This window comes from Schistocerca gregaria, chromosome 7 (genome assembly GCF_023897955.1).
Source record: "Schistocerca gregaria isolate iqSchGreg1 chromosome 7, iqSchGreg1.2, whole genome shotgun sequence".
In the NCBI taxonomy this organism is placed as follows: domain Eukaryota; kingdom Metazoa; phylum Arthropoda; class Insecta; order Orthoptera; family Acrididae; genus Schistocerca; species Schistocerca gregaria.
In genome coordinates, this window is record NC_064926.1 from 439,860,766 (window position 1) to 439,885,415 (window position 24,650).

Sequence of the window (24,650 nt, forward strand, 5' to 3'; positions counted from 1 at the left end):
ACAATTAGTGATGACAACCAATGCAAAGAAGCATAAAACATGGTGTATGGAGCATAAAACCTGGGTGGCTGATCAGTGAAAACATGTCATATGGTCCTACGAGTCAACGTTTTCATTATTTCCAACATTGGGCCAGGTTTACATCTGGAGAACACCAAAAGAAGTCTACAATCCTGATTGATTGATTCCAACAGTCAAGCACGGAGGTGGAAGTGTGATGGTGTGGACAGCCATCTCATGTTATTCTGCTGGTCCCATCATTACTCTCAAATGCTGTGTTACAGCCAACGATTATGTGAACATTTTAGGTGGTCAGGTGCAGCCAATGTTTCAAATGTTGTTACCCAATGTAACGCACACATTCACACAGCCAGGACAGTACAATCGCAGTATAAGGAGCATGCAACTGAACTGCAGTGTCTTCCCTGGCCAGTACAGCCCCAGACTTGAACATTATCAAATCCTTGTGGGCCCAGACTTGAACATTATCAAATCCTCGTGGGCGGTGTTGGACTGCAGACTCCAGAGAAGATTTCCGCCTCCCTCATCACTACAGGAGTTAGAAGAGGTTCTGATCAAAGAGTGGCATAACATTCCACTTGAGACTATACAATCGTTATATGTCAGAATTTCAAGAAGAACTGCAGCCATATTACAAGAAAATTGGGTCCAACCTCTAATTAATACACCATTCCCAAGTATGTATAGGTGTTCACATCATTTCATATCCCCTGTATAGTATTCAAGCTACCTTACAGTCAGTAGCGGAGGATACTTCTGGTACCACTATCCAACCCCCATTTCCTGTTCCATTCATGAATGGCATGTGGGATGAATGGTTGCCATTAAACCAAACACTTGCTCCAATTTCTCACATTTTGTATTGTGGTCATTAATGAGATGTATGTGGGAGGAAGAAGTATGTTTTCCAACTCTTCCCAGGATGTATGCTCTTGTAAGTTCAATAGTGTACCACTGGATGATCCACACCTTTCTTGCAGTGTCTGCCCCTGGAATTTATAGAGCAACTCTGTAATGCTCTCGCACTGACTAAATGATCCTATGATACGTATAATGTGCAGTCTTCATTGGATCTTGTCTATCTCTTCCATCAATCCAACCTGGTACAGGCCGTAGACTAAAGAGCACTAATCAAGAATTGGTTGAACATGTGTTCTGTACATCATTTCTTTCATAGATGAACTGCATTTCCTAACATTCTTCCTATGAATCTCAGCTTAGCATCTGATCTTCCTAATATTTGTTTTATGTGGTTATTCCACTTTAGGACACTTCAGGTGGTTACTCCTAGATATTTTACAGTATTTCCTGTTTCCAGGAACTTGATACCAATAGTATCATTGTGCAGTAGTGGATTTCTTTACCTATTAATGTACAATATGTTACATTTATTTTTGTTCAGGTCAACTGTCATTCCATGCACCATTTGCTACCATCTGCAGGCCTTCAAGCAGTTTGCTACAGTCTTCCAGTGTTGTTACCCTCTTAAAGATAACTAGATAACTTCTGATGTTATACACTAGATCTAGACTAGAATCCACGTGTGTGTGTGTGTGTGTGTGTGTGTGTGTAACTCAGCAATAAACCTACAAAACTTTCAAAATGTTCATCAAGGAGATTCACCCTTTATACTTTAAACTCTTTAGTTTTTCCATTTACTCCATTCACCCCTGTGTGTAAGTTGTTCAAATAGCCTCATCATCATCCTTCTTTTGAAAACTGCAAATTCCTTTGATTTATCTTCCTAGCTCTTCAAAATTTTATAAATTTTTGAGTTAAAACCATACCAAGGAATATACCCCTATTACTCTTTGGTAAAACAAGTCTGTGTTTCTTAAGTGATTGTGTGACAGTCACTTCCAACTTTGGATTAGGGTTGAATCTTGCTCCACCCTAAATGTTAGCAGGCCATACTTTCTACGATGCTTATAAGTGATTTATGAAAACAGTTATCTGGTAGGACAAGAATGGCCTACAATGCTGAGAATTCTGAACCAGCAGAGAACAAAAAGCACTGACGTACCTTGTGGATCTTACAATGATGTTCTCCATTTGCAAAACAGGTAAATTAAAAAAGATTGTGAGAGTGGTTATATACACCTATCTATTTATTAAAAATTTAAGTCACTTAAGTCAGTTAGTTCTCCAAACTCAATATGCGAGCAACTGGTGTGTTGCTGCTGCAGGGTTAGAGAAAGAACAAAGTACTGCAAAACTGTTCATGAATAAGGAACACTGACTGCAATGGACTCCTAACTACGGATGTTATGCTATTGCTGACAACAGCTACAATGTTAACATGCTCCCTTAATGGGTAGTATTTTCCAGCTCAAATCTAAGCAGTGTGAATGTAGGCAGCAGATTTCAGGTATGGTCTTTCTAAGATGCCTTTACTGCACAGCTACCTACAGCTTGATCAGATTGTTGAGAATCATTTGATATATCCTGGATTTACAGTGAGTGCAGCTATGGAGATTCCTGGTTTTCAGTATACAAACCAGGTGATGTTTTACCATTCTTTGTGATGCCAATACATAATGACAAATGAAATTCTCACTACAACTAGATTACATGCATTGCTGGGGGTGGCATTAAGATTTAAAACATATAAAATTAAATATTATGAGTACTTACACACTAATAAATAATATCTCTAACTGACACCTGGTCCACTTTTAATATCTAACCTGGTCCACTCTCTAATATTTACACTCATACAGAAGCACTACAAACATCTTATAGTTCTTGCATAAAAAATTTGTTGAAATATTAGCGAATACCACGAGGGGCTAATACCCAAAGTAATGAGCTAGTCACCCAGTAAATACAGTATGTTAAAATCTTCTACCTAAAAACTTCGATAGTATGTCATATGTTAACACAAAATGCTAAATCCTGTATAACATTTGTCTTGTTATCATATAAAATAAGAGGTAGATTGGTCAACAAGATGGATGCTGTTTTCCTGTCAAAAAGACAAAACATATTCTGTTAAAATTTGATGGCCAGATATTTTTATAATATAAGCACAACACACTGGTGAATCCTTTTGCACTTGTGGACTCTTTTGCCAAAGAATGAATTCATGTGTCATAGTATGATTCCTCACCCAATGTTCATTAAAATTCTTCATTTCACTTCAGTGGCTGGTTGGAGGAATAGCATGGTCAAATCACTGACTTCACTGAATGCAGCTTGTTCCTCTAATTGATGCATGTTCTTGTACAGCAACAGTAAGGTGACTAAGTAATGTCTCCTATACAGGCATCTTTGGCCAATTCATCTGCAGTTTGATTTCTCTTAATTCCCAGTGCCTTTGTATCCAGCATAATTAGCCTTCTTCCCTGCCCTTTAAGCAAAGAAATTAGCTCTTTGCTGTCTCAAATTTTTTATCTATACACGCAATGGATAGCCTGAAGGGCACTCACAGAAGTTAAGGAATATAAGATTCCCTTCCTCCAACAGTAGGATAAGTCTCCAATTGGCTTGGGCTTTGTAAATAGAGAGAGAGAGAGAGAGAGAGAGAGAGAGAGAGGAAGCAAAGAAGCAAGGATAATTTCTCTCACCTGGTGTTTAAGGTTCTGTGAAATGCAGTACTGGATCTGATCATTGCCAGGTGAAGTCTTCCTGGTCTCGGATGAGGCAGAATCAATAATCCAAATGGAAAAGAGCAATTTTAAAACTTTTATTTTTGAACAGAATTTTCCAATGACTTTCTCAGTTTTGATTTTCTATAGCACTGATTGAATCGAGATAGTCTGTCATTGTCTGAGCAAAGTCTATAGGTGTAGTTGAGAGGCACTCCCCCTCTGGTAACTTTGTACAGTAAGTTTGAGGGAGTTGAGAATTACTGCCAGAGACAGTATCACTATCCACAGCTCCAAACAATTGTTACACAAAGTAACATTACATGGAATGTTCACTGTCAACTTTTTGAGTAGCTGCTGTGAGAGGGACAGGAATAAAGTAATCCACATCACTGACATATGGCTACTCTACTTTTGCACTATCATGGGTGAGGTCATCTCTCCTGCAGCTGCTGTATCACCTGAGCACAGGACTTCCAGTTTATCTACAATGTCTCTTGTCGACAGAAACATTAGAATCTTTTGTGTTCTAACTGTTGAAACTCCTCCACAGCTGTCCTGATACCACTTGAATTTCAGAGTAATATGCGTGTCATTAATCAGCAAAGTTCTGTCATTCTCTTTCCCTTCTACAAGGAAATGACTCCATGTCAGGTGACAGTGAGTTGAAAGGACTTGATGTTTCACTTTAAAAGACCTCACCTGAATTACAAAATCCTCACCTGGCATAGCAATGACTTTTGGCCTGTTGTTTTGACTCCTTCTCCTTAATATTTCATTATTGCTTCAATGCTGTTCTTCCCTTGTTATTTAACAGAGAGGATTTAACCCAGATGCTTTTTCTTTAGTTGTCTCCTTTCCATACACATTAGTACTTCAGAATTCTGAAACTTGGCTTTCTTTTGTGTTGATTTTCAGTGCCCAAGTCAGATTAGTTTAGTGTAGTACTAATGTTTTAATCTTCCTCTTATGGCCTGTTGATTTCATTGTCCTGAACAAATAGCAGCTGCAGGAGAGCTTTCCAGATTGGCGTCCAATATCGAGATGCATTGTGAGCTGTACATGAAAATACACTGATGGGAAAAAAAATCGCAACACTAAAAAATAATTAATGTAGAGTAATTGAATTTCAGGGATACATTTGTCTAGGTAAAATAATTAAGTAATCAACATTGCAAGATGACAGGTTAATGTAAGCATGAGATATGCCAATGCAAAGGTGAAATTCTGGTACATTAATAACCGGTGTAACTGCCAGAATGTTGACTGCAAACATACAAACATGCATGCATTGTGTTGTACTGGTGCCATACGTCAGTTTGTGGGGTAGAGTTCCACACCTGTTGACTTGCCCAGTCAATACAGGGACATATAATGCTGTTTGTAGATGACACAAGTTGTCATTTGATGATGTCCCATATGTGCTCACCAAGCATGCCAAGGCAACAACAGTGGTATATGCATGAGTGTTATCCTGTTGGACAACACTCCCTGGAATGCTGTTCATGAATGGAAGCAGAACAGGTGAAATCACAAGACTGATAAACAAATTTGTAGTCAGGGTATGTGGGATAACCACAAGAGTGCTCCTGCTGTCATATGAAATCACGCTCCATATAGCAACTCCAGGTGTAGGTCCATTGTGTCTAGCATGTAGACAGGTTGGTTGCAGTTCCTCAACTTGCCTAGTTCTACCCAATTCATAGTCATCACTGGTATTGAGGCAGAACCAACATTCATCAGAATGACAGACCTCAACCCAGCCTTCCAATAAGCTCTTGATTGACACCAATGAAGTTGCGAATGGCCCTGAGCTGTCCCTGGAGTAACCAATTCCTAATAGTTAGTTGTGTCACTGTGGTGCCAACTGCTGCTCAAATTCTTGCTGCACATGCAGTATGATGCACCAGAGCCATACACTGAACATGATGGTCTTCCCTCTCGGTGATGCATAGTGACCATCTGAAGCCCTGTCTTCTTGCATCTGTACATTGTCATGACCACCGCTGCCAACAATTGTGATAAGTGGCTACACTCCTGCCAAGTCTTTCTGCAAATCACATAAGGAACATCCAGCTTCTCGTAGCACTATTACTCGATCTCATTCAAAATTATTGAGGTGTTGATATTGGTGTCTTTGTTGCCTAACATCAACTCACCAGTCGAATCTCAAAGGAAACTAACACTCATACCATTACAGCACATATTTAAAGCAAACCTGATTTGCATCTTTGCAGTGGTGCTACTAGCACCATTCTTATTCAACTTGCATGAAATTGGAAGACAGACCCTCTTTCAGATGTAAAAACACACCTACCAACTTTCATTTATGTCCCGAAACTCCTTGGTGTTATGATTTTTATTTATTTATTTATTTATTTATTTGATTGTATTTAACTGCCAGACTACTATTTGGGCATATGGTTCACCATCAGTTTCATATATTAAGTACTTCTATATCAAATTATGTGTGTGTTGAACATGAAATGTTTATCATGTTAAAATTGATTTGGATCTCTGTGGTACACTCGTTACTGAGTGTTCATGTTACAACTGATACACTTCTTGGTTGGCCTGGGCACTACTATCACCAGATGAAAAGAAGTTTTCATTGTAAAGGTTTCATACTTGAAACACACACACACACACACACAAATCAGTTGATATGATATATGCCACTGATACATGTCCGAATACTAGTCTGGCCATATGGAACTCATTGCCAAGTTCGGGTGACAGTGCTACCACAGCTAGTTCGGGTTTTTTATGGGTGGTATTTAAACTCTTGTTCACAGTTAGAAAATGTGCATAATGAATGTTGGTGACTACATGGAGAAATCACAGTATTAATCTGAAATACGGCTCTCTTTAAAGGTGTTATTGCACTTTCTGTATATGTTGTTGTTTCCAGGAAAATAAATGGAAAACATATGCATGCCTTCAAGTATAATATGTGCTTAGTTAGTAAGATTTTTCTCCGCTAACAGGAAAACAAGGACTTCACTGATTCTAGTGGACGTGGCACTGAATACTTTACACAGAAGTCATAATCAGAGCAATTAGTTTCTGCAACTTGAGCTACCTTATAATTGTTGCCTTACCTTTAAATCCCAACATAGTGTGCCCAAATTTCTGGCATTTGAAGCACCTAATGGGGTTTCAAATGTACCATAATCAAAAGCCCAGCTTTTAAAAAATTCACACACTTAAAGGATATTTCAGTAGGTGCTGATGAAAGTACCATATGAACAACAAACATGAAATGCAGTTTTAACGAGCCCTACACTAGTGACTAGTTTAATTTAAAGGAATAAATATTAAAAAGTTTAGAATGAGGAACCTATTTTGGCACTAACATGTCCATGAATATCTTAAGTATCAGGTAGTTCATGGGAAAATACAAAACAAAAGCAGAATTACCTGTGAAAGCAATCAAATGATTTACAAACTTAACTGTAAACACTGTGCTGCTTTCTATGTGGCCATGACAACCAACAACCTGCCTGTCCGCCTGAATGTACACCAACAAACCATGGCCAAGAGTCAGCTGGACCACCCAGTTGCAGAACACGCTATCCAACACAATGTACTTCACTTTAATGACTGCTTCACACTCTGCACCATCTGGATTCTGTCTACCAACACCAGCTTTTCTGAACTGTGCAGGTGGGAACACACTATGCAATATATCCTATGTTTCCTAAACATCCCTTGCCTCAAACTTCACTGGTAGCTGTCCTCCACTTACTTCTCTCCTTCCCACCTCCCACTCTTTCATTTCACCAATGCACCCATTAGTCCTATTCCCCTTCTCTATTTCTCTCCTTTTCCGCCCTTCTTCCTTCCCCCTTCCCCTCCCCAAATCTCACGACTGCACATAACAACTCCCTCTGGTCCCCAAGACCCTCCACACTCCCACATGCACTTTGTGTGTGTGTGTGTGTGTGTGTGTGTGTGTGTGTGTGTGTTTTCTACTTCAGAAAAAGGGCTTCTGGCCGAAACCTAAAATGTATAGCAGTTTTTTCATTGTGTCTGTCTCCTGTATACGGTGAGTAGCTCTCGATCCTTTTCATAATATTTTTTTATTCCATATGATTGTACTTAAACTCTTGTTCACAGTTAGAAAATGTGCATAATGAATGTTGGTGACTACATGGAGAAATCACAGTATTAATCTGAAATACGGCTCTCTTTAAAGGTGTTATTGCACTTTCTGTATATGTTGTTGTTTCCAGGAAAATAAATGGAAAACATATGCATGCCTTCAAGTATAATATGTGCTTAGTTAGTAAGATTTTTCTCCGCTAACAGGAAAACAAGGACTTCACTGATTCTAGTGGACGTGGCACTGAATACTTTACACAGAAGTCATAATCAGAGCAATTAGTTTCTGCAACTTGAGCTACCTTATAATTGTTGCCTTACCTTTAAATCCCAACATAGTGTGCCCAAATTTCTGGCATTTGAAGCACCTAATGGGGTTTCAAATGTACCATAATCAAAAGCCCAGCTTTTAAAAAATTCACACACTTAAAGGATATTTCAGTAGGTGCTGATGAAAGTACCATATGAACAACAAACATGAAATGCAGTTTTAACGAGCCCTACACTAGTGACTAGTTTAATTTAAAGGAATAAATATTAAAAAGTTTAGAATGAGGAACCTATTTTGGCACTAACATGTCCATGAATATCTTAAGTATCAGGTAGTTCATGGGAAAATACAAAACAAAAGCAGAATTACCTGTGAAAGCAATCAAATGATTTACAAACTTAACTGTAAACACTGTGCTGCTTTCTATGTGGCCATGACAACCAACAACCTGCCTGTCCGCCTGAATGTACACCAACAAACCATGGCCAAGAGTCAGCTGGACCACCCAGTTGCAGAACACGCTATCCAACACAATGTACTTCACTTTAATGACTGCTTCACACTCTGCACCATCTGGATTCTGTCTACCAACACCAGCTTTTCTGAACTGTGCAGGTGGGAACACACTATGCAATATATCCTATGTTTCCTAAACATCCCTTGCCTCAAACTTCACTGGTAGCTGTCCTCCACTTACTTCTCTCCTTCCCACCTCCCACTCTTTCATTTCACCAATGCACCCATTAGTCCTATTCCCCTTCTCTATTTCTCTCCTTTTCCGCCCTTCTTCCTTCCCCCTTCCCCTCCCCAAATCTCACGACTGCACATAACAACTCCCTCTGGTCCCCAAGACCCTCCACACTCCCACATGCACTTTGTGTGTGTGTGTGTGTGTGTGTGTGTGTGTGTGTGTGTGTGTGTGTGTGTGTGTGTGTGTTTTCTACTTCAGAAAAAGGGCTTCTGGCCGAAACCTAAAATGTATAGCAGTTTTTTCATTGTGTCTGTCTCCTGTATACGGTGAGTAGCTCTCGATCCTTTTCATAATATTTTTTTATTCCATATGATTGTACGTAAGCTGTATGATTCACCTGTAAATAACAAGCTACACTATGTGATCACAAGTATCCAGACACCTCCAATAACATACGTTTTTCATATCAGGTGCATTGTGGTGACACCTTTTGCCAGGTACTCCATAACAGCGACCAGTGGTCATTAGACATTATGGGAGAGTAGAATGGGGTGCTTTGCGGAACTCACAGACTTTCAATGTGGTCAGCTGATTGGGTGTCACTTGTGTCGTACGTCTGTATGCAAGATTTCCATAATCCTAAACACATCCCCAGATCCACTGTTTCCGATATGATAGTGAAGTGGAAACGTAAAGGGATATGTACAGCGCAAAAGCGTACAGGCCGACCCCATCTGTTGACTGACAGACCACCGACTGTTGAAGAGGGTCATATTGTGTAATAGACAGACATCTGTCCAGGCCATCACACAGGAATTCCAAACTGCATCTGTATCCACTGCAAGTACTATGACAGATAGACGGGAGGGTAGAAAACTTGGATTTCATGGTCGAGCGGATGCTCATAAGCCATACGTCATGCCGGTAAATGCCAAACAATGCCTCACTTTGTGTAAGGATCGTAAACATGGTACACTACGTGGCGATCCGATGACAGGGTGTTTGTATAGTGAATGCCTGGTGAATGTCATCTGCCAGTGTGTGTAGTGCCAACAGTAAAATGTTATGGTGTGGTCATGTTTTTCACGTAGGGGGCTTGCACGCCTTGTTGTTTTGTATCGCAGTCTCATAGCACAGGCATACATAGATGTTTTAAGCACCTTCTTGCTTCCACTGCTGAAGAGCAATTCAGGGACGGTGATTGCATCTTTCAACACCATTGAGCACCTGTTCATCATACATGGCCTGTGGCAGAGTAGTTACAAGACAATAACGGGGTGTATACATGGACGAGGAAAAAAAATTCCTGGATTTTTCCCGGAATTCCCAGTTAAAAGTACTCTTCTTCATGGGTGAAAATTCACTTTTTCCGTTTTAAGTGAGAGTATTCTTTTCCTCGTAACTGTGAAACTTATGAGTCTTTTGAATGGTTATGGTTTTATACACTGACGTAGAATTTCCTGGCACTTTAGAAAACGAAACTTGGGGAACAAAACACATTTTGGGAAGATGTCTGATGGGCAGCAACATGTACACTGCATATTTTCGTATTACGAAAGAATATATTCGAATTCCACCAAACACTGCAAGTTACTTTCCAAAGGATTGAAATCGAAATCGAGACTGCGATGCACTTTTGTAAGCTAGTTGTAGCTCATGTCAAGCGATCTCACCAGCCGATGACAGCGAATATTCAGAGGATAGGACACGTGATGTAGTTAGCCAATAGCAACATCACTGTTAAGTAACGCGAACACACACATAGGAAAAGTTAATGGTTTAAATTAATATACATAGTGTTGCTACACAAAAAGAAAGGCTTTCACACATAATTTTGTCCCTTTTTGCACGTGTTACACTTTAAGATACATCACACAAATATGCCAGTAAAATGTTTAAGAACGACATAAATGTCAGATCTCCCGGGCTCAAAATTATTCAAAATTATCCTACTCAAAGAGTTGATTTTTAAATGACAGTCAAAAGCTCTGTGATTTAAGAAAGCTTTTACATATAACATTGGTCTCTCAGACTAATAAGCTGCAAGAGAAGCTCAGCTTTCACACATAAAGATACATCACAGTCTTCCTAAAGCCTTTTACACATTTTGTTTTTGTTTTTGTATATGGTGCATTTCCTTTGCAAGGTTTTTTTTTTTCTTTTTTTTTTTTTTGCTAAAAATTTAACTGAAAACTAAAACAATGAAAAACGCCCAGAATTGCTGGGTTTTTCCAGCTTTCCTCCTGGATGAAAAAATTCCCGGGTTTTTCCCGGATCTCCTGGTTGTCCTGGGTCATATACAATCTGAATGACATCCCTGTAATGGACCGGCCTACACAGAGTTCTGACGTGAATCCTATAGAACACCTTTGGGATACTTTGGAACGCCGACTTCGTGACAGGCCTCACCAACCGACACTGATACCTCTCCTCAGTGCAGCACTTCATGAAGAATGGATTGCCATTCCCCAAGAAACCTTCCAGCACCTGATTGAAAGGAAGGATGCCTGTAAGAGTGGAAGCTGTCATCATAGCTAAGGGTGCGCCGACACAATGTTCAATTCCAGCATCACCGATGGAGGGCACCACGAACTTGTAAGTTATTTTTAGACAGGTGTGTGGATACTTTTGATCACATAGTGTATATACACTGTGGAAGGTGGTGGTGGTGGTGGTGGTGGTGGCAGCAGCAAGGGAGATTCACCTGCAAATTTGCTGTACTTGTGCAAGTACTTGATACTCTAAGAAGCTATTTATTCTCAGTTCAGTCAGTTCTCCCAGCATCAACTCCTAGTAGGATATTATGCTGTGAGGAAAGTGCAACAATGAAAGACTGTATTTAAAGACTTTTCCTTCAATTTGCTTGTATAACTTCCACCTTGCATATTAGTTGAATAAAATAAATTTTGAATAATGTCTTCTTCATTTGGATACTTTCTTTAAATTATGATACCAACTGTGTAATTTATGTTAAGTTTGTGCTAAGCTATACTTTAGATTCCAGCACATGGTGAGCTTTTGACTGACTTGATTACATGGCTTAAAACACAGTGCACTAGCCTGCGAGACAGGGAGGTGAGCCAGTACCAACTCGAATCTATGGAGCAGACTAACATCTTTAGGTCTGGCACAACAGCCATTCTGTGTGTGTTTTTAATCATGGAACATCATTGCACAACAATCCTATTTCCAGAAAGTGAGTTCACACTGGGTATATTCCGCATACAATATAGTGGCGGCTATCACGAATTGTTATGAGCAGATGCGACCTAAGGATACAGAATAGTTGGAGCCGCAATGAAACAGTATACTGATGAATGGTACAACATGTGATATTTTGGGACCAACTTTATGGCTCCCAGCGACTATAACAGAGGCTATGGATCTGAGCACGATGTATCCACCACTGCACCTTTACAGATATTACCTGCCCAAAACCTGACTTTTCTTAACATTACCTAAGATCCTAACCTACTTAGCTATCTAAGCAAGTTAATAGCAACACAGGAGCAGCATACTAACGAACAGAAGATACTTCGGGATGTGGCACAAAACTGCCCACCCTCTGTAACTCCCTCTGCGTGACAAAGAACACAGAAACAGAGCAACGAGTTCGGTTGAAATTTTGTTTTAAAACCAGGAAACCAGTTTCTGAGACTCACGAACTATTAAAAACAGCTTTTAGAGATATTTGTATGAGCCAGTCAAATGTTTTTGTCTGGTTCAACAGATTTAAAAATGGTTGCGAATCATTTGAAGATGAACCACGGTCCGGCTGTCCTTCTACCTCAAAAACGAATGAAAGTGTTGTGAAAGTTCGCGACTTAGTGTGCTCTGATCGTAGACTTATAATCAGGGAGATGGCTAATGAACTTAATTTAAGTTGAACTTAATTTAAGTTTCTATGCAGTTCAGTCAATTTTAACTGAAGATCTGAACATGCATTGAGTATCCGCAAAATTCATTCCAAAAGTGTTGTCAAGTGACCAGAGACAATACTGACTTGAAGTATGGCAAGAACTTATTAATCGGACGAAAAATGACCAGTTTTGTTAAATAGGGTAATTACAGGTGAAGAATTGTGGGTATATAGATATGATCCTAAAACCAAAGTGCAGTCTTTGCAGTGGAAGACTCCAGGTTCACCACAACCGAAAAACGCACGGCAAAGTAGGTCAAAGGTGACAACAATATTCATAATTCTTTTCGATTCTACTGGTAGTGCGCAACATGAATTTACTCCTGGAGGACATACAGTTAACCAGGAATACTACAAATGTGTCCTCGAGTATTTGTGTGAAAAGATGCAGAAGAAAAGGTCTGCCTTGTGGAAAGACAGAAGTTGGGTGCTACACCATGACAACGCTCCGGCTCATTATGCCTTCTCCATTGTTGAATTTCTGGCCAGATTCAAAATTCCTGTGCTTCCACAACAAACATATTCCCCTGATTTGGCCCCTATGGACTTCTAACTGTTTCCTAAACTGAAATTTTCACTGAAAGGGAAGCGATTTGACTCGATTGAAGACATCCACACAAATACAGAGAGTGTGCTTAACACACTCCAAGAAAAAAAATTCCAGGAATCTTTCCAAAAGTGGAAACGCCATTGGAGATGGTGTGTTCAGTAACAAGAGGACTACTTTGAAGGAGATCCATCACAGTAGCATATAAGTACCACCACTGTACAACTACAAGCCCATTCGTAAAAATTTCCAATCATACCTCATATGTAATGAATAAAAATGCATTCTTACATGGTGAGTACATTATGTTATAATAAGAGCTGATCAAATGAATGTCAATAACTGGAGACCAATTTTGATATAGTTCACAAAATGAACCCAGTTCACAAATTTGATACATTGTGCGTCTGATTTACTGAACAATTTTCAGTGGTGATTTAAATTAGCGTGTGACATGATTGGCAACAGCACTAAACCAGCTATTGACAGGATAACATGGTTCAACCACAGATATTAATGGCACATTGTAGATACACAGTATTTATTACTGGAAGTTTTATGTTGAAAAGATGGAGAAAAATAAGTGGTGGAAACTTCTCACACTTCAAGACATAGGCGGAACATTAAAAAAAATCGTGATATATCCTTAAGGCTAGGAAGGTATCACTGAATCAGAAAATTCATGCAATCCGCATGTTTATTTACGTATAAAAGCCAACTTCCAAATTTTCCTTTGTGTGGAACTGCTTGTACCAGATTGATGTGCCAGTTCAAAATTCTACAGTCTAATATTTTATTATTCAAGTCACTCCTGCATAATCTTTCACTGAACATGTCAATACCCAGATGTATCATGATATATTGAGAAAGTTCAGACATTTGTGAGTGCAGCAATAAACTCATGCTATTACTGTCAATTGTAGGTTTAGACTTAACTTGTACTCTTCTAAAAATTGTCTACAATGGTAGACCCATCCACATTCAAAAACAATTTTTCTCTAATTTCATTGTATAATTGCATTAGAAACTGGTTTACTTCTGAGAATTTTCAGACACCTACAAAAGTACATTTTTGAAAATATTCATAAGTTATGAGTGTTGTAGGTAATTTATTTTGTAGAAAATCAGCGTTTGTCATTTACAGTTACTGTCAAGCAGTAGTTCATCCTGAATTTCAGTGTATATCAACATGAATAAACATACATTTTTGAGGATTTTCAGTGTTTAACATAGTAAATAAACACTAGTTTTTAGGGTGTTGGTGACAGTTACCTCAAGAAGGCTCAGGAAACATAATTTTTATCAATTTTTCCCCTTTTCTTCTGCCTTAACAGAAATCACATAATGTGTATTAACTGCTTCATTTCTTAAAGGGAATTGGTAAAATTCTGATTACATGATACTCATAAGGCTTAGTTTAAAGTTATTTGTTCACTGTCCTGTAAAGCATCGCACAAGCCTTAGTGAATACCAAAAGTTATAGCTTTTCTCGAACATGGGCTAGTACTATCATCTCCAATGGATCCTGTTTCTTCTGCAGTAAGTACAGGATCTGTCATTATCCATCTACTTGAGTTGGGTAGTTTGGGGGAGGAGACCAGACAGTGAGGTTATCGGTCTTGTCGGATTAGGGAAGGATGGGGAAAGAAGTTGGCTGTGCCCTTTCAAAGGAACCATCCTGGCATTTGCCTGGAGCAATTTAGGGAAATCACGGAAAACCTAAATCAGGATGGCTGGATGTGGGATTGAACCGTCATCCCCCCGAATGCAAGTCCAGTGTGCTAATCACTGCGCCACCACATTCGGTCCCCATCTACTTGACTACGAGTGGCATTTCAATAGTGGTTCTACGTTTCCTGTACAGGGTAGATAGATACCAGAGAGAATTGAGGGTGTTATACCGATCCTGCTAACCAACAAGTCTGAGGTGCTGCCTTTCACCAAAACTGAGCCACTGGGACTCGTTTTACTTGTTGGGAAACCTGCTTAGTCCTGTGGCTAGAGTAGTCAAATGCAAAAGTACAGGATCTATTAATCATCGGCAGTTCCAAGAGACAGCAAACAACGGTATCCCGTACAAAAACAGCAGCACTTGACAGGTATGAACACCAGGTGTACTTCAGTGTGTATGCCTGGGGGGGCCTCATTCTAGCAACCAATGGGGGAACAGGGTTCAGTCAACTGCAAATTGTGGTGCTCATTAGAACAAACAATGAATGCCTGTCATCCGGGCTCCAAGATGAAACTGGATCATTCCAGTAACTAGCAGAGAAGATTGAGAAGACCAGCTTTGCATACAGGGTTTCAACAAAGCTTACAATTTGCAGCACTATCCCCAGAACGGATCAGGGGCCCCTGGTTCAGAGTCAAGTCGAAGGACGGCACTAGAGACTTCAAAGGCTCTCTGACAAGTTAGGCTGAGACTTCCTGGACTTGCACCATAGGTCTGAGAACTGTAGGATCTAGCTAAATGGGTCAGGTGTGCACTACACAATAGAGGCTGCTACCCAGATAATTGACTGTAAATTTCATAAAAGGGCTTCTTAGATTAGGCATCTCTTCAGCCAGTCCTGATAACTGTATGATGCCCAGAAGTATTAGTATAATATCCACGGGAATGGCTCCCACAGGTGAGAGGATTAAAATTATAGTACTTAACTGCCAAAGCATTCACAATAAAGCACTAGAGTTTGAGCACTACTTTTCACATAATACTAGCTACAGAAAGCTGGTTAAAACCTGAAGTTGACAGCAGTGAGATTTTTGGGGACTATTTAAGTGTATATAGAAAAGGTACACTAATAGGAAATGGAAGTGGTGTATTTACAGGGTGTATACGCTGACAAGAAAAAAAATTCCCGGCTTTCCTGGTTAAAAACGCACTTTCTCCTGGGTGAAAACATACTTTTTCCCTGTTAACTGACAGTATATTTTCTATTGGAACTGTATAACTTATCAGTCCTTGGAATGGTTATGGTTTTATACACAGGTGTAGAATTTCCCGGCGCTTTAGAAAGCGAAATACAGGGAAAAAAACACGTTTTGGAAAGATCTTTGATGAGCAGCAGCATGTTCGCTGCATATTCTCGTATTACGAAAGTATACATTCGAATTCCACCAAACACCACATGTTACTTTCTGAAGCATTGAAATCAAGATTGCGATGTGCTTTTGTAAGGCAGGCATAGCTCATGTCATGTGATCCCACCAGCCGATGACAGCGGGTATTCAGAGTTGAGGACACGTGATGTAGTCAGCCAATAGCAACATCACTGTTAAGAAGTGCGAACACACAAACAGAAAAAGCTAATGGTTTAAATTAATATACATAGTGTTGCTACATGAAAAGCAAAGCTTTCACATATAATATTGTTCTCTATGGTTAATAAGCTGCAAGAGAAGCTAAGCTTTCACATATAATGTTGGTCTTTTATGTGAGTATTACAATGTAAGATATATCACACAAATGTGCCAGTACAATTTTTATTAACAACATAAATGTCTGATCTTCTGGGCTCAAAATTCATCTAAATGGCTCGTCGTCAAAGAGTTGATTCTTAAATGAGAGTCAAACGCTCTGTGATTTAAGAAATTCATCGTACATTCTCGCACATTGTTCAACTTGCATAAAAGGAAATTTACTTTGATAGCAACGGTTTTCAAACCACCAATATGAATATTTTCCTGCAAGATGACAGGCATCGCTGCACTTGCACAGCTACGATGTCGTAGGGAGCCCCTATTTTCATAGGTGTAAAACATTAAAAGACCTAACATTATGTCATAAAAGAAACAAGACATCAGAGGATACTCCAAGACCAATGGAATTTCGTGACGCATACTAAAACGTGCACATTTAAACTGCATATTTAAAGTGCACATTCATATGTCCAGATTCCCAATGAAGTAATCCACGACCTGATATTAAGCTTTTAAATGTAGTTTTCGGGATGTAAATTTTCTTGGATACCAGTACTATGTTATTTCTTGTTTGGTTCTTTATTATGGCCTAATGCCATACATGCTAGAAAGTTGGAAACATGCACTTAAAACGCAGCGAACAGTGTGTGGAATTGAACACTTCATTTCAAATATATTGTCTGCCTTAGTGCAAAATATTAATAAAAGAAAATTTCTTTAGCAAACCAACAAAAATAACTTCATTGTTCTGCAAGGCAATTAATGCTTGACTGTCAGCAAGGTGGAAATAAAATAAAATCTGCAACTAACAACACATTTTAGCCTTCCATAATTATGTGAATGTATTTTAATTCACTGGATAGCCCCCGCCCATAAAAATCTGTTTTGTTTTGATTTGACGTGAGAGCAGAAATCAAAGAGGAAACAGCAAAATCACTAAATATAAGCACAGATCACGTGGAGACTACCCACTTCCCCACTACAACTCAGACTGCTCTGCGCATCAGCCCCGGATCTACGATTTTTCTGAAACAGGGGAATTCCCCGCCACTCTCTCGAGTGTTTGACATAGGACATCAAAAATTAGAAAAAAATTGAATTTTCAAAAATATATTCATTTTGTAGCACACATCTTTCTGAAGAGTATAATGCATAAAACTTATGTGTTCGAGGAAATGTAAGACATGTTATTTTGTCGTAAATGTGCCAAAGTTCAGAGCCACACCTCTTCACACAGCATTCTCCTATCGCACCTCACTGTATTTTGCTCTGTGGAATTGATCGTGTATATTTTGTATTGGATGCCATCACATCATATTCAGGACAGTGGAAATTAAAACGTCCTTTGGTGCCTCTCATGCTTAAAGTCGGCCAGTTTGACATCCTTTAAAAAAATCAGTTGTACTCGGATCACAACGAAGTGGGAAATCTACATTCTGTGAATATTAATCTCAGATTATTTTTGCCATGAAGTAGGGTCAACTCTGATTAACAAAAGAGTATTACTAAATTTGACCTGTAGCAGTGTGATAGGGACTTTTAAAGTAAAAGACACTAAAAAACTGAGGATAACTTGGGGAGCAAGGGAGAGATGGTTAGTGGAAATTACAAGGAGAGATACAAAAACAAACTAGCGGAACACATAATTATGACTCTAATGAAAAGAAATGCAGGTCGGCAGGGCATCCAGCCAGGTGAATGGTTGGTAAAAGACTGAGGACATCCTGTGCTTGACTGCAGAAGATCAAGATGATGATCTAATGGAAAACATACACATACATATATGGAATAGATATAATTTATGATTATCGAGAATAGTGATAAAAATAATTTATTGCCAAATATTAAAATCGTACATGTACTGTCATTCTTATTGTTCGCACCTCATTCTGACATGCACAGCTCAAATTTTTGTAGAAAAAAAAAGAGTTTATTGGCTTTGCACTAATAATTAATCTCAAAGTGCATCACTGACACTTCAGTCATGAATTTCATATGGCTGATCTATAGTTAATTGCTGTTCAATAGAAACAACCTGATAATGTAACTGATGTTTAATTTTTACCGGAAAGCAATCATCAAAGATTACTGGCTCTGGTACAACTTCCAGTTTTCCATGAGCAACTCTCATTTTGGCTGATAACACCACTTTCTCAAACTGCGTCTGGACAAAAACTTCAGCCTCGAGAATGCCTTCCATTTCTGGTGCAACAACCACTACACGAAAGACAGCAAAGAATCCAGGTTTTAGTATCTGCTGTAAATGGAAACAAACAAAGCAATTAAGAAGCCAGATTTCTGACTACATAATACAATATTTCTTACAAGATAATAAATTGACTCAGCTCAAAACACTTGTCTGGACAAGCACAATAAGAAGCTAAATAATATGTGGCATTTGGACTACAAACAACAAAATTTATGATAAGAGTTAGCCAAATGTGATATACGCTATATACATTAAACCATCCATCACCTTTATTACAATCTGCGTTTATCTTGACAGTCACTTGTGTCAATTACCAATAATGTTATTCAAAAACTAATTTATCAAGAAATGTAGAGAACTTTTCTGCTTCTCTTCCATTTAGAAAAGGAGGAAAACTGCTGGCATTTTTAGCTCTGATATTACAACAGTGGCTGTGAATATATATTCCATACATGCTAAAAGACGGATTTTTTTTTTTAATTTATTTATTTTCTTTTATTTTAGTGTCTAATGCTTATCACACTAGGTCAATAATATTTAAGTCACCTGAGTGAGCTATTATGACCCCCCCCCCCCCCCACTCTCTCTCTCTCTCCTCTTTTCAACCAAACACTTTCATAGCCCTCCCACTACATTTCTTTGTATTTCTGTCTTTACTGAATGGGAATGACCATCTGCAGCTGAAACTACATGTTCCTCTGAATGAGCATCTGTTGCAGTCTACATGCTGCAGGACACAGCAGCTTATCTTAAATTACACACTGCAATCAGTCAGAATATTGTGACCACCACATGATGTGACAATATCATGAGAGGGGAAGTTGCCACTCACCATACAGGGAAAACACACACACACACACACACACACACACACACACACACACACACACACACACGACTGCAGTCTCAGGCCCCTGAAACCACACTGTGTGTGTGTGTGTGGAGGGGGGGGGGGGGGGGGGGGGGCCGCACGCACGCGCACTTGTATATGTCTATTGCTGATGAAGACCTTAATGGCCAAATGCTGTACTTTCCTTCTCATAATATTGTTACATTCCATCCTGGGTTTTTCATCATATGATGTGACTTGCATACATCAAAATCACCCAAAAAACTGTTTGACTGACATGATTTCAGCAATAGCTGTGACAGCGCAGAGTTACAAGTGCACAACTGAAATGGCTAGGCTTCACACATGTTAACCTGCTATTATTATTATTATACTAAAAAAAATCAGATGAGTAATTGAGCAAGAATGTTCCCCAGTCCAATAGGTAGACAGTGATGAAACTCTTATGCCATGGAAGGCAGTCCATCTGTTTCTGTCAGGCATCTGTGGTTGTTACAAGGGCACCGTGAAATATGTTGACAATGTCATACTTATTGCCAAAAGCTTCTTCTCTTTTAAGTACAATGTTTCTGTTATAGCAAATGGTATTTCTCAGCAGCACAACTGTCAACTTCACGTGGCCAGAACAGGATAGTGAAAAGAATAATGATTGTTTCTACCCGATGTCGAGACATCGAAATTTACCAAACAAAAAAACTAGTAAGTATGTCTAAGATGCCATTATGCACCATCTAATGCCTCACAAATTACCACATCATAATCATCGAAATGACAGTTTGGCATCACCCAAAAAAACATCACCCAAAAAGTCTACTCTATTTTTTTCATTCCAATAGATGACAGTACCAATTCTAAGTTCCAGAAGGCATATCATCAGACAGAGGACAATGCCATGTCCAATTGTAAGAAACAGCATTTCCTTGTCCACCGGCATGCACTGAACTAGCATGAGTGACAGTCTCAGTGCAGTATCCTGCATTTGTGATTTTAAGAAGTTTGGCTTTGCAAATCCATGTCTAAAAGACAACCAGACTAGTTTTTTATTTATTGTTTTAATTTTTTGTGGCTTTTAGTTTTGAGGTGAAGCTTAGCACTGCCTGCAGCGCCACAATCACATAGTTTTGATTACAGTAACGTAAACCAGCCATACTTGCATTTTCCTGTCACGTAGTGAGCAATGAATGAGTGTCAATGACATTTTCTATTATTCTAGTAGCTTACCTTTTTGACTTTAAGCTGTCTGGTAAGACAAATTCATCGCTGAAAGACAACAGGGCTCGTTTTTATTTATTGCTTTCATTTGAATTTTCATATTATGATTAATAGTGTGTGTGCTTGCTGTGTGCAGATGCAGGACGACTCAAGGACAGCTGAAGAGACATGAAGCCACAATCAGTCTCCTGCTGACTGCTGGCTTGAAATGTAGCAGTTCCGAAAAAACTGATGTGTCACATAGGACACATTAAGTATTACTTGTTTGGTCCAGAAGCCCTGCTGTCGAGGTGTTTTACAGCATACTTATTACAGAACTACACTCCCCTCAGGCTGAGTGGCAGGTTGTTAACTTGGGCATGTTGCTTGAGATGGAGGGACAACATGGAGACTGGCAGCCTGGCGTCACCTCTCCAAGCTACAGGAAGAAGTATCCAAGGAAGTATGTACATGAGTGAGGGGAGGGTTTTGCTGATTATTGGAAGTGCATTATGAAATACCTTAGGGAAATAGTGTTGCAAAGAAGGGTAATGTGCACTCAGTATGCCTGGCAGGAGGCCTCGTCCAAGACTTGGAGGACACCATACCTGTGGCTATTAAGGATACAGAGTGCAGTCCTCTGCAAGTTGTGGCTTATATTGGTGCCAATTATGCCTATTGTTTGGATTCTGAGGCCATCCTCAGTTCCTCCTGGCAGTTTGTGAAGACTGCTGGCCTTGCTTATGGCTTGTAGTATTAACCTATAATGGACTGCAGTGATTTTTTTTGGCTAAATGTGAAGGATGTCAATTAGAACTCTTATTTCTATGATTGTCTTGGATGTAGATTTCTGGACTTGTGTTATGAGGTGGAGAATTTTAGGACTCCCCTTTCATAGGCAAGTGTGCACTACATAGAGGAAGCAGCTACGCGAGTAGAAGAGTACATGTCGAGTACATATAGTTTTTTTTAAAGCTATGCGATAGTTTGAGGTCTTCTGATGAGAGCAAAATAAGACCATATATAAAAAGTAGATACACTCTGGATGTCAAGATTACAAATGTAAATTCGTAAGCAAGACTGTGAATTTGCCATTCTACAGGAAAACTGCTTCCAGTCAAATCACTCAAAATGGAGAGCTGGGTGAAACAACAAGTAGAACAGAAAGCTCAGAAATATTTAAAGGGGGGCATGGAACATTTACTGATAAGGTGGGTTGGCCATCATAGGAGAGAGGAGTGTTCACTGCAAATGAATAATATATTATGTCTATCAAGGTCAAAATTTAATTTGGCTGCAAAATTCTCTGGGTGCAAGTAACTAGCCTGTCTCAACTCAAATTCATTGTTGAATGTTTTTACTTGCCACCCAATTCCACTGTAACAGTTGTAGAATCATTCAAAGAAATTCTACATCAGCAGCATGAAAGTACCATTATCATAAGTAATTTTAGTAGTAATAAACTGTTTCTAACACTTTAAACTAATTTATTACATTAATTATAGTGCTCTTCAAGCGCACCATTAAAAGTTTTTGTCTTACTCACGTATTTTCACAGTAATCAAGCAAAGTTCGTTTTGTTTACATATTGGGGCCAGGCCGAACTTTTGAGATTTCAGATTAAACTTCATACCGCAATTTTAAGTGCATTTACTGATAGTTCAGTGTACCAAATACGTTTGCTGCCCCTTTATATCTGTAGAGTATTGTCATTTCTTAAGTAATTTCCAGAAAGAAACTTCTGAACCATTGTTTACATTGTCGCGAGTAGGCCTAATTTTTTGTACACGTATTTTCATTGTTTTCCGGTAACTTAATTGTCTTTCTGTCACTAAAATCGATTTGTACCATGAGTGTAAAGTGCCTGACGTGCTGTAGAATCGTTAGCTCCGGGGTCTGGTGTGATGAATGTAGTAACTTTTTTCATTGGGGAGATTGTAGTGGCGTGGGAATTGGGAAAACGAGCGAGACTCATCAGTGGTTCTGTAGGCTATGCAGTAGAGATAGAAAGATTGTGGAACAGGAGGGGAAAATTGCTGCCCTTCAGGCTGAGTTAGATGAGGCTAGACGAGAACTGTGCAGGTTAAGGGGGGAGAAGTGTAAACAGGGGTGGGAAGTGGCAACAGGCATAAGGAACAGGCCAAGAAATTCTTCTGACAGCTTTGTTATTAATGTACAAAATAGGTTTGACCTGTTGCCTCAGTCGTAAACTGATGAGCCTCTCACAGAAGTAGATGTAGACAGGGCTCAACAAGCTTTCAGCAGCAAGTAGAATAAGAAGGTAGGGAAGTGTGCAAATAGAAAGAAAGTCTTGTTGCTAGGTAGTTCGCATGCTAGGGGTGTGGGCCAACTTCTGCAGGATGAATTAGGGTCAGAATACCAGGTCACAAGTTTTTTCAAACCTAGTGCTGGACTGGGGCAGGTTACAGAGGATTTAGGTTCACTATGTAGAGGCTTTACTAAGGAAGATACCGTGGTTATTGTGGGTGGGCCGGGCAATAGTATTGACAGAGATCCGGGGTACAGCATAGAGTGTGACCTGGCAAATACTGCATCGGCATCGAGTCATACCAGTGTTGGGTTTGTGTCGGTTCTGGAGTGCCACGACCGGCCTCATTTGAGCTCTTCTGTCAGGAGAGTTAATTTGGAGTTGGAACGGCTACTTGGATCTGATGAGGGGTCACACATTGGTGTGGTTCCTGTTGATTCACTCTGTAGGTGGGACTATACTAGACATGGCCTACACCTCAACAAGAAGGGGAAGGGTAAACTGGCTGGGCTGATAGCAGGGAATTTAAAGGGGGGGAGGAACTACATCTCATGGTGGTAACTCTTTTTTAGTGTAAGATCAGTGTCCAGTGGGAAACTCAGCCAGGCAAGTACTAAAGATGTTAAAAAAGTTCAAGATACTCACAAAAGTAAAATGAAAAATGTTAGTATATTTCATCAAAATATTGGGGAATTGAAGAATAAAATTGATGAGCTTCTGCTTTGTTTAGAAGATATAGAAACTGAGAATGTAATAGATGTACTATGCCTGTCTGAGCATCACATTGTCACTGATATGCAAAAGGTTAGCATCAATGGGTACAAATTAGTTGCACATGTAAGTAGAGATAATATGATGAGCGGAGGAGTTGCCATATATGTCGAAAGCTTCCACAGCGCAAAACATTTAGAAACTGAAAAATTTTGTGTAGAGCAACATATGGAAGCATGTGCCACTGAACTAAAACTAAATGATGGCACTTTCATAATTGTAACAGTGTATAGGTCCCCCTCAGGGAATTTCCAGCTATTTCTAGAAAACTTGGATGCTTTGTTGTGCTATCTGTCAGACAGGGGGAAGCAAATTATCATTTATGGGGATTTCAATGTTGATTCCCTGAAAGAGTGTGATAGGAAGAATGACCTTGTAGTATTACTAAGTTCTTTCAATTTGAGCTCCGTCATTGATTTTCCTACTCGGATAACAAAGAACAGCAGGACATTGATAGATAACTTTTTTATAGACCAAGATAAGTTTAAGGACATAAATGCTTATCCTGTTGAGAATGGTCTTTCAGATCATGGTGCACAGCTAGTTACAGTACATGGCATAGCTCCATGCAGTATATCAAATCAGAATTTCAAAGCAGTGCGTTCAGTTAACAATATAAATACTGCAAACTTTAGGGAAAGACTAAAGGAGCTAGACAGGGATGAAGTGTATATGGAACCCGATGCAAACTTGAAATATAACTTATTTCACGATACATTTTTAAGGGTATTTGAAAATTGTTTTCCTAAGAAAACAGTGAAACATAATTCCAAGAAAACATATAAAAAACCTTGGCTAAT

At 39.2% G+C, this 24,650-nt stretch overlaps 1 protein-coding gene across 4 annotated transcripts in view; it reads right to left on the reverse strand.

The window, feature by feature from the left end:
• Window positions 1-24,650, reverse strand: part of LOC126281645 (transmembrane protein 131) — a 353,143-nt gene that overhangs the window by 131,600 nt on the left and 196,893 nt on the right. For 2 of the 4 annotated variants that reach the window (XM_049980780.1, XM_049980779.1), the window contains exon 14: window positions 18,626-18,814. In XM_049980780.1, coding sequence (XP_049836737.1) covers window positions 18,626-18,814 — 189 coding nt within the window. Of the gene's footprint in view, window positions 1-18,625; window positions 18,818-24,650 lie in introns of all 4 variants that reach the window. The other 2 variants (XM_049980778.1, XM_049980777.1) reach the window with 1 other exon arrangement.